The sequence below is a fragment of the Tripterygium wilfordii genome, chromosome 21, assembly GCF_013401445.1.
Source record: "Tripterygium wilfordii isolate XIE 37 chromosome 21, ASM1340144v1, whole genome shotgun sequence".
Taxonomy (NCBI): Eukaryota; Viridiplantae; Streptophyta; class Magnoliopsida; order Celastrales; family Celastraceae; genus Tripterygium; species Tripterygium wilfordii.
This window is the reverse complement of record NC_052252.1, coordinates 12,680,119-12,690,212: the sequence shown is the minus strand read 5'-3', so window position 1 is coordinate 12,690,212 and position 10,094 is coordinate 12,680,119. Positions and strand designations below refer to the sequence as shown.

General features: G+C 37.1%; 2 protein-coding genes across 3 annotated transcripts; one reads left to right on the top strand and one right to left on the bottom strand.

Moving 5' to 3' along the window:
• The first annotated feature begins 407 nt into the window (after positions 1-407).
• Positions 408-1,764, top strand: LOC119987659 (chaperonin-like RBCX protein 1, chloroplastic). Its single transcript, XM_038832577.1, has 6 exons — positions 408-738; positions 829-923; positions 1,109-1,226; positions 1,374-1,390; positions 1,495-1,557; positions 1,636-1,764. Exons 1-6 carry the CDS (start codon positions 597-599, stop codon positions 1,711-1,713), a joined length of 513 nt encoding a protein of 170 aa, XP_038688505.1. The 5' UTR covers positions 408-596; the 3' UTR covers positions 1,714-1,764.
• LOC119987658 (malonyl-CoA decarboxylase, mitochondrial) lies at positions 1,706-8,419 on the bottom strand. Of its 2 annotated transcripts, none has more exons than XM_038832574.1 (16): positions 8,285-8,419; positions 8,083-8,180; positions 7,907-7,997; positions 7,691-7,817; positions 7,422-7,611; positions 7,063-7,207; positions 6,886-6,976; positions 4,829-4,887; positions 4,668-4,745; positions 4,131-4,214; positions 3,367-3,548; positions 3,086-3,214; positions 2,840-2,912; positions 2,238-2,323; positions 2,055-2,139; positions 1,706-1,959 (listed from the first exon to the last, which is right to left on the bottom strand). In XM_038832574.1, the coding sequence occupies exons 1-16, from the start codon at positions 8,366-8,368 to the stop codon at positions 1,942-1,944; spliced, it is 1,620 nt and encodes a 539-aa protein (XP_038688502.1). In that variant the 5' UTR covers positions 8,369-8,419; the 3' UTR covers positions 1,706-1,941. The 2 variants fall into 2 exon arrangements, with proteins under 2 accessions (XP_038688502.1, XP_038688504.1); XM_038832576.1 differs by having other exon boundaries at positions 7,422-7,605.
• Positions 8,420-10,094: the final 1,675 nt, after the last annotated feature.

Below are 10,094 nucleotides of genomic sequence, written 5' to 3'. Positions count from 1 at the left end.
GGAGTTTCTTTTAGGTTAAATTTTCTATTACACAGAAAAATATTCTCTCCCATATAGTTTCGTTTTTCATCTATTTTTGTTCTTCTTGAGTGCTGCCGATTTCAAGTCAGTTCAATAGAGGCATGTTTCACGTAGTGCTGCAATGATCAAGTTCAGGTATTGTATCTAGGGAGGTGAAGCTCGGTAACCGGCAAAACACCTGATAGGCAGAAGCTATCACCTTAAAAAGATTCGGGAATTACCCGTACCTCATCTTGCATAATTTGTTCTACTTTTATTTCTTTGCTTAATCTGTATTCCATTTATTTTGATTAATAAAATCAGATCGTTTCTTGCATTGTCTATTATTTTATACTACCACTTTTACTATTACAACAACAAACTCTAGGAGAAAAAGACAGCCGAGTGAGCTCTATAGAGACTCTTGACAAAAAAAATTCTCCTTCACAAGTGTGGACCCAAATAGATATTTTTGCACTGCAAGTTCAGATATTGTTTTCTTGAATAATTCTGGTTCTGGTCTCAAACCCATATCCCCTCTAATTCGTCCTCTCTGTGCCTAAATTTAATTCTTAATTTCTCACTTTGTATTATCCATGGAATCCTCTGCTATTGTCTCCCTCTCTCAGCTCTCCTTTTTCCCACCAAGACCAAACAGAGGCAGAGCTTATCCTTCATGGCCATGTAAGAAGAATTCTCAATGTTCTCGCATACAGTGTCAGAAAATGTATGTCCCAGGTGGGTATTTTACACTTTCACTACTTTCTGTTCATATATATATATTTTTTGGTTGGTTTTGTTATTCAGGAAGTCTATGGGTCTGTATAGGATTTGGAGAAGCATCACCAGAAGCAAAGGCAGCCAAAAACCTACATAATTTCTTTACTTACACTGCCGTCAAAATAGTTGCTGCACAGCTTGAGGTTCTCCCTTCTTATCTTTTCCATTTTTTTGGAATTCCAAGTCGTGTTCTTGCTGTTGTTTTTGGATGTAATGTAATCATATTGGCAATCACAAAGAATAAAACAATGACCTAGTATGTTGGAGGTTAAATTGGTTTTGTGTTTTGTGGATAATTTCAACTGTTGACACTAATTTCGCAGAGCAGAGCTATAACCCTGAAGCATATGAAGAGTTAATGGAGTTTTTGGGTAGACACTCTTTGAATGATGGGGACAAGTTCTGTGGCAGTTTAATGAGGGAATCTTCCAGGCATAAAAATTTAGGTAAGATTATGATTCTAGACTAGTAAACTAAAAACAGCTAGTATTAATTAATTGTTGTCTAATGCCATGTTGTTGCTAAATATGGTGAATGTTAACTTGTGAGCAAATCCATGAACAATGTATGACCTTGTGCAACCTGCCTCTCAGCTCTGCGGATTTTGGAGGTCAGTGTTACTTCTTTTTTTCTTTAAATAAAAATGTTGTTCTTCTTTTCTTTGTTGACATCAGAGTATGAATCTAATTGAAATGTGATATGGTGTCCCAATAGGTTCGATCTGCATACTGTAAAGACGACTTCGAGTGGGATAACATGAAGAGATTAGCTTTCAAGGTCAGGTTTCAATGGTTAAACTTTCATGTCTTCCACCCCTGTAAGGCTGTAATTGTAAATTTTGTTATTGCTTTGCAGATGGTGGATGATTCTAACAAGAGACTAATGAGGGATTATGTAATAGAAACCAGTCACGTAGAAGAAGGGGAGAAGTAATTAGTGTTGCACCCACTTATCTGTGTAAAGAAGGGGAGAATCAATTATTCCTGTTACACACTATTGTGAATAATATTGAAAGACGATTGATGAAACCAATGAGACATGTAACATACAGTGTTCATCTACTCTCTTTTTTTTCCATTTCCACAGAGAGAGCAACTGAGCAAGCAAAAACAACCACCAAAATAATCTCCGGAAAGGTTGGCATCGGCGAACCTCCTCATATTATGCCATGTCATGCTCCTTCAATGGTTTTAAGAATCAGAATTCAGAACATAACATGAGTGAATGTGATGCAATATAACATATATTCACTCATGCGTTTCAAAACATTTTACCTCAACATAACGTTTGATGTCAGATGAAGCATTGATATGCCCAGCACCAAAATAGGACTGAGCATATTCTTCGATTTTATCGAGCCTGCAATCATAGAGTGCCAAGTGAGGAGAGCTCAGCCTTTTCGGTTGGTCAATGGCGGAAAAATCAAAAGATCAATGTTGATTTCACATAAAAGTTACCTGTAGACATAGTTCACCATTATTCCAGCACTTTGACTAAGGCCCTTCTCTGATTGATCTGCCATCCAGTTTATTCTTTCGACCATCTGTTTAACATTCGGGGTAACAACAATTAGCTGACCAATTTCAAGCTCTGAGAATACGCTGACTCACCCATATACACCACACATACTACTCCAAGGATATTCCAGTTAATTCCATGTCTACAGAAACATATTTCATAATCAACCCAGCCACCAGACATTTGTTTGGTAACCAAGCATGACACCATTTACAGTTTGCCCTTTGGACATTCTTAGGCCGTCAGGACCGTGCGTACAGAAGTTTCTCACCTGAGCACAGGGTAAGTTAGGCCAAAACCTATCGCGTGGCCACAAGGGTATTTGCTCCTAGTGGGAATCGAACTCAGGACATCTTGAATCCATTCGAAAAGGCCACAGAGAGATTCACCAACTAAGTTATCACTCAAGTGGTTATCCACCATAAGACATGCTAACCAGTAACTATAAAATGTAATATAAAGAAACTAGTGGATTTTCCCTGTAGAGTAACTATTGACTGAAATATTATACTTGGCTACTTTGCAAGGACTAATCACATACCGCTCCATTTTGCAAATGGAAATTTGCAACAGAATCCAAAGCTTTTCCTCTCTTTTTCTCTAGTAAAAGGTACCTGCAATCCAAACAACAGACATCCATGAATGATACGAGGGAATATCTACTCCAGTCATTTATTTCATACATGTTTCAAACAGATCAAACAATATAAATCCAGCAAAATTACTTAAACCGAAATGCCAAGTTTGTTGACTTTACTAATGAAGTAGTTAATTGAAGCAAGGATACCTAGCACACAGACGCATTAGAGGGGGCTTTAACGCTGAAAGCAATTCAGCGGAACAGGCCCACTCATGGTTAGTTGATCCCAGCAAGTTCAACATCACCTCCACGCCATATTTTCCAGTAACGAAATCCCTACAACAGAAAGTCGGTATACATGCATACGATGAGCATTCGTAATGCGAGCAAGAGATAACTCTTTCTTTATTTTTCCATGAAGAAATCTTTATATATCATAGAGGTAAACCACTCAATCGAGGCTATGATGGAGTCAGTGTCGAACTTACTCTGATAAATCCATTAGTGTATTTTCTTCCTCTGGTTCAAGTATGTTCTCCCAAAATGTCAAACCAGACTGACCATTAGACGATTGTGATGTGTCCTTAGCTTCAGTAAGCATCGATTGAGAGGCCAATTTTGAAAGAAGCCATTGCATGAATCCTGGGATTGGGCTAAGCGTTGCAAACGTCTACGAAAGAAAACACAAATTCAGTTTGAAAGCCACACTCTAGCATATCTGAGGCAAAAGAAAGATATCATACCTTACAATATTTATTTATGTAGCGTCGGAATACAAAGTCATTAACAAATGAACAGATAAAAGATTTAGAGACATTAAACAATGATTTCGTATTTTTTTAGATAATCATTTTGCAATTTATGAATTATTCGTAGCCACAAACAATCGATACTCATTTCCTTTCCCTCCTTGCACACCCACAATGTTCTATAGTTATATACACATTCGCCTTGAAATGTCAAAGTTGATATTTCAGGAAGCTGAATAAATAGATTCTGCTTCCCTGAATATGAAAAATTAAATGGTTTGAATAGTAAAGAATCATGCGTCAAATTACATCCGTCAACCTGAAAACAACTGTCAACTTGAAGTAAGAAATTTTCCTCAAAAATATTGAATGTAAAAGAAACCACATATTTGATCATCAGATAAATAGATTTCAGGGCAATTTCATGAAGCAATGTACTTCAGACTATTCATTTGCAAACTATCTTAGGTTTTTGCATTTTCCTGAAATGAAATAGCACTTACAGATATATGTGGCATATCTCTTTTCACCAGTTTAATCACACGTTTAATAAGAAATTTTCCCAGATTGATCCCCGCCAAGCCAGGCTGTAAAGTTTCAGAGCCAAAGAGTCAGTTGCATTGAAGCATGTGATTAAAAAGTTTGCCATTCTATTTTTTGTCACAGGAAAAAAAAACTCAAATATTTAAATCAAAAAATAATGGAAAAGGTCTAAACTGGGTAACAATAGGAACAATCGGCATCATAAGTATTTTGTTTGTTAAATATTCTATGGTTTCATGCCTAATCATCAATCTTGAATTAGAAAAGAAACCAAGAAAATGAAGAAAACTCTCATTAAAAAAGATGACAGGTCTTAACAGAATTAAATTCACATAGATTTCTCAGCAAAAACAATTTTTTAAGTAGTCAACTTAGAAGAGAGAAACTTTGGTATGATTAAACCAGCAAGAGATAGTTAATAAATAATTTTGCAGTTAATAATTATATCACAATATTTTCTACCCATATGAACAACGGCCAGTGCCTTTTGTTCTTACCTGCGTTGACGATATGGAGTAAAATAACGCACAAGCTGCCTCAGATTCAGGTATTGGAGGATGATTCCACAGAACTTCCTTTTGCAGACATACCCGGGAAAAAAAAAAGTAAGCAACATATTAGAAATGAAAGAATGATGCACGAAAGGGATAGTCCAAACCTGTATAGTTTGAGCCACATGCTTCAGCAGTGCAACTTCAATAAAAATAAGGGGTTCACCTGAAAGAACAAGAAAATCATAGTAGTTAAGAAATAAAAACAAGTGAGAAAGAAGAGACACGTTTTATTTTTTTAATTGTATTCAACTTCCCGAAGTTATATGGCAGAATGATCACAAGGTATTCTATTTCCAAGTATAGTGGACTTCTAGTCCTGAATCTCTATGTTAAATAAATTATGTTGGTTAATCAAAAGTTTCCTTCTCATCATACTATCATCCTATAGAGGTTAAAAAAACTACAGACTGGTGGCCAAAAGCCATTGAATGTTTGGCATTGCCAACATGTCATCACAAATTCAATATCTTGCATCAACTTATTCACTCTAAAGATTAATATACTAAAAAATGGACTTTTTTTTGAATAGAAAAATTTATTCAAACACCAAAGGGGTGCAACCCACAACTACAACAAGGACGAGTAGTTAATAAGATCAAAAACATTTCTAGGGAAAGACAGACTCCAGAATTTTAGACAAGCAAACCAATTTACAATAAACAAGTCTAGGGAGGATTCCTTATTTTCGAAGATTCTGTTGTTCCTTTCTTTCCAAATCAGCCACATAACTGACATAGGAATGAGTTGAAAGAAATTCTTTTGGTGCTTGTCTTTTCCAATAGAAGCCCACGCAAGTAGCTCTTTTTCTACAGTATTGTGAGAGACCCACCATAGCCCCAACATCTTCCAAACATTTTCCCAGACCTTTCTGGACCAGTGGCATCGCAGGAACAGGTGATTAATAGACTCCGAATCTGCTTTACACAAATAGCATCTATTCACAAGAGAGAAGCCCCTCCTTTGCAGTTTGTCTTGAGTTAAGATTCTCTGCCAAACAACCTCCCAGCTAAAGAAGATAACTCTAGGAGGAGCCTTAGACTTCCATAACCAGAGCCATGGGAAACGATTGTTACCAAGGTGCATGTGGTCCTTTAGAAGCTCTTTATAAAAGGAACTCACCGTGAACAACTTACTGTTTTCCAACTTCCAGCAGATTTTGTCTTCTTTGGTGGGATAGGTTTTTGCACCATAAACCAACTGCCAGAACCTAGTAAACATTTCCACTTCCCAATCTTGGGCCTCACGAGTAAAGGTGATGTTCCAAGAAGTATCTCTATCATGAGTTTGAAGCAACTGTAAGATGGAGGCCCCCTTTTGTGTAGCTAGACAGTGAAGATTCGGGAACAAATCCTTTAGAGAAGTGTCTCCAATCCAGACGTCATTCCAGAAGCTTATAGAGTTTCCTTTACCAGCTTGATAATAAGTCAAAGCAAGCCAGACCTCCCAACCCTTTCTAATGAATTTCCACAAGCTGCATCCTTGAGGGTCTCTACTCTGCTTAGTACACCAACCACTATGCTCAAGGCTATACTTACAAGCGATGATTCTCCTCCATAATTGATTCCTACTGGTGGCAAATCTCCATAACCATTTGCCTAGTAAGGCTTTGTTAAAAGTCAACAGGCATTTTATCCCAAGTCCTCCGACTTCTCTAGGGAGCTTGACACAGTTCCAATTCACCAAATGCATCTTCTTGCTCTCCAAGGAATCACCCCACAAAAATCTGCACATGATCTTCTCGATTCTACCAGCAATTGAGGAAGGAATGGGCAGGATAGACATCATAATCCGAATAAATTATTTGCAAGGCATTTCCATACTTCAGTGATGAAAACTTGAAGAATTAACAAGTTGCATTAATAGATACAAAGGAAGAAGCAAAATCATGCAAACACTTGGTGTTTCAATTTTCAATTTTTTTTTTCAAAAATCCAATTTAAGGTATAAATTTGACTAAGAGCGCCAATAAACATTTCAGTAGTATCTATATCCATCAGATTGTCTTGATTGACAGCGACTAAATCAACACATTAGATATGAAGTTATATGTAATGTATTAAGTGGCAACTACTAGAGACTAGTAACTTGTTTGACTAGGCATTATGCCAAACCAACACAACCTGTTACTTGATAATGATTATCCACACCAGTAGGTGCATACCAGGTATTGCCGGATGAAAGTATCCGAAGCAACGACGACCAACTCCCAGCCTTCTCTTAAGATCAAGAAGATTGCTGATAGGATGCACTGCCTACAAACAATGACGTGTAGATGTCAAACCGTGCAGTACTGCCTTGTCTTGTAATACAAGAAGCAAGGGAAGATATGAAAATATACCTCATAAGCCACAATTTTTTCTAGCAAAGAAGCAGGATCATCCCAAGTGATAAGGTGAAGTTCCAATGTAGCAGGACTAAGCCAAGTACCAAGTTTTTCCTTCAAGTAGGAATCCAGTGCTCGCAAAGAAGTAATGTTTTCATCTCTGAATAGATAGCAGAAAAAGTTCATGAATATTTGTTTTCTTTTATGTTCATCTATAAATTAAGATATCAGCAGTTAGGCATTTGACGGAAGTTACGCTATCACTATACCAATTGTTTTCTGTAAATCTCTTTGAAAGATCATTAAGAAGAACTTAATGCAAAGAACAATAGTCATATAATCATTAGATAACATATTCTTAGCTATGACCTTACGCAAGACTGGATAAGATATCAGCTCGAAGGATGGTCAGAGACTTCAAGCCCCCAGGGTGAGTGTTGAGTCTCTCAAAGAGAACCTCATATGTTGGCTTAAGGGCATGCCTCAAGCTTCGCTCAATGCGATAGAAAGTAGAAAACAACCCTTCCTCCTCAACGGCACCTGACTGAGCTTCATTACCTGAACCTAAGAAATCCATAGATCAACTCAATCTCAAAAATTGAAGGTAAAGATCTTCAAAAGCAAAATAAAATTAAAATCTCACCTGCAGGAAGCTCAAGTCCTAGATATTGCTGTATCAGTTCACGAACTTGCACTCTATTGAGATCATACTCTTTGGCAAGTATGATCAATAGTTTCCGGCGATTTTCATGAGAAAGGCTAAAATAACCCTAAAATCAATCACAGCACTATTAGAACAAGCTAAAAATAATGAGCAGCACTATCCATTCCAATAATTTCGTTAGTAGGTACATCCTACCTCGGAGAAATCATTAAGAACTGCGTCTAACACTTCAGTTTTATTCATTGATATGGCCGAGTGCATTGATTTCCGAACACTCTCGAAATTTCTATGAACAGACAAAAAAAATTCAAATTGAAGAACATATCATCTGCGCATAAATATTCATACACAATTAAATAGAAAGAAGATACCTCTCATTGTTAATTGAGGCATTCAAATTGTCGTTTCCATGCTGTGAAAAGCTGTGGTCGGTTTGATTTCCTCGAGAATTGGACTGCGTTTGGTGTTGCTGCATTGATACGAAATGAGAATCAAAATTTTGTAGTCTCATGACTCCACTATAGGAAAAAAAGACATGGCTCCACCGCTATCTGCAACAAATCGTGGTCTTACCATAACAGGGGAGAGATCAAGCTTGCTTGCATCGCTGGGTCTCATTCTGGTTCGCATCAAAATCGCCAAGCTTTTCTTGTTCATTCTCTTTGATTTGAATCGCGGATGCCAAACATCAATCGAATTCCGACTTCTCCACCCTACTATTAGTTTACACTTTACACGAGTATCCGTTGACTGTTAATCTGGGGCAAAATGGTACTTTTCATCCTCAACTATGGGTCAGGTTTCATTTTCGTCCCTCAACCTTTTTTTTTTCTTCCTTTTTTCGTCCCTCGACTATGAAAAAGTACCCCATTTGTCCCTCGACTAAATCCGGCGATGAAAAAGTTCAACGTGGCATCCTATTGTTTGTCAGATCAGATTTCTCCGACCCGCTATATAGATTTCCGACCCTAATCTCACTTGAATGACGAAAATAGTACTTTCCAATAGTTGAGGGACAAACATGGGAGAAAAAAGCTTAGGAACAAAAATGAAACTTACCCCATAATTGAGGGATGAAAAGTACATTTTTGTCGTTAATCTTGTTATAATTGACACGGGCCGTTTTGGTTTTACGCGATCGAACTCAATGGGCATGGTCCAAAAAGGCCCATGGATCCCTGAATTATGGGCTTTGAACATCAACAGCACCTAGGATTGAGCCACGAGTCTGGCTTGGCCCACATAGCATCTGCTTGGCCCTAAATCTCAATTTTGATCTACAATCTGCATATAATAAGGTCCATTTGGAGCCCTTGCAACAATATCATTTTCATGGTCCATGCATGGTCTTTTTGACAAATTTGTTGGGCAATGGATAATACTTTGGGTGTACAACAATACCATTTTATTGTCTCTTTTTTAATGGGCCAAGTTTGGGGGCACGAGACATGATTGACCTCCATGTTGGTCTCAAACGTGGGCCTCACTAAAACCACATTCACAATTAAACCAAAAATTAGTATTGAGCTCCACCTTTATTACATCAAAAATCAAGTCAATAAATTTATATTATTATACAAATACATGTAACATTTCATTCTCATTTTTAATTACCTTAATAAAACACGTCTCTCAATATATTTTGTTGTCTCAAAATAAAAGACGCACCATTGTAAGTGCTCTTAGTTTAAATTAGATAATAGGAATGCATAAGGGTGTGGTGCCAGCTCTACTTTTCGAAAATCTAACTGAGGAGAATGGTGCACATGTGGGTCTATCGTTGATGCATGTAATATCTTACTTGTAATCTAAGAAAATGACAAAAACAAAGTGGGATTTTGACAGCTTGTTTGATTCTTTGCCTCCTCCATCTCCATGTGTTTGTGCTGTAATGTTTTAAAAAAAAAATTCTCCCCCCCTTTCTTTGCACCAGTACGTGTCTGTGCAGCATGAGACTCAATAGTACTACTTTTTTACATTTTATTTTTCTCATTTTTAACATGTTTATAGCTTAAAATTGAGAGGGACAGAATTTTAGTGTGATAATTAATTCACAATATTGTTTTATTTTTCTACTTTTTTCTCTTTTGGAATATCGGGAAAGTCCTCCACACGTAGGTTTCAGTGTATGTCTCTTTCAAGGGTTGCTTTATGTTGTATGAAATCAGCAGCTCATTGAGACTTCCAAGCATAACCAATTTGAACGAGCCGTGGCCCGTTTTGGATGGCAAAGTAAGCGCAAACAACTTTGATCACAGAGTGGCGTACCTGAGTTTACGGAGACCATGAGCGAATTTTAAAAAAGGGGTCTTTTAAATTTTTTTTGTTGTAATTTTCATATAGTTCTTAAAAGTCTAACTCCAAAAAAAAAGATATTACTTAA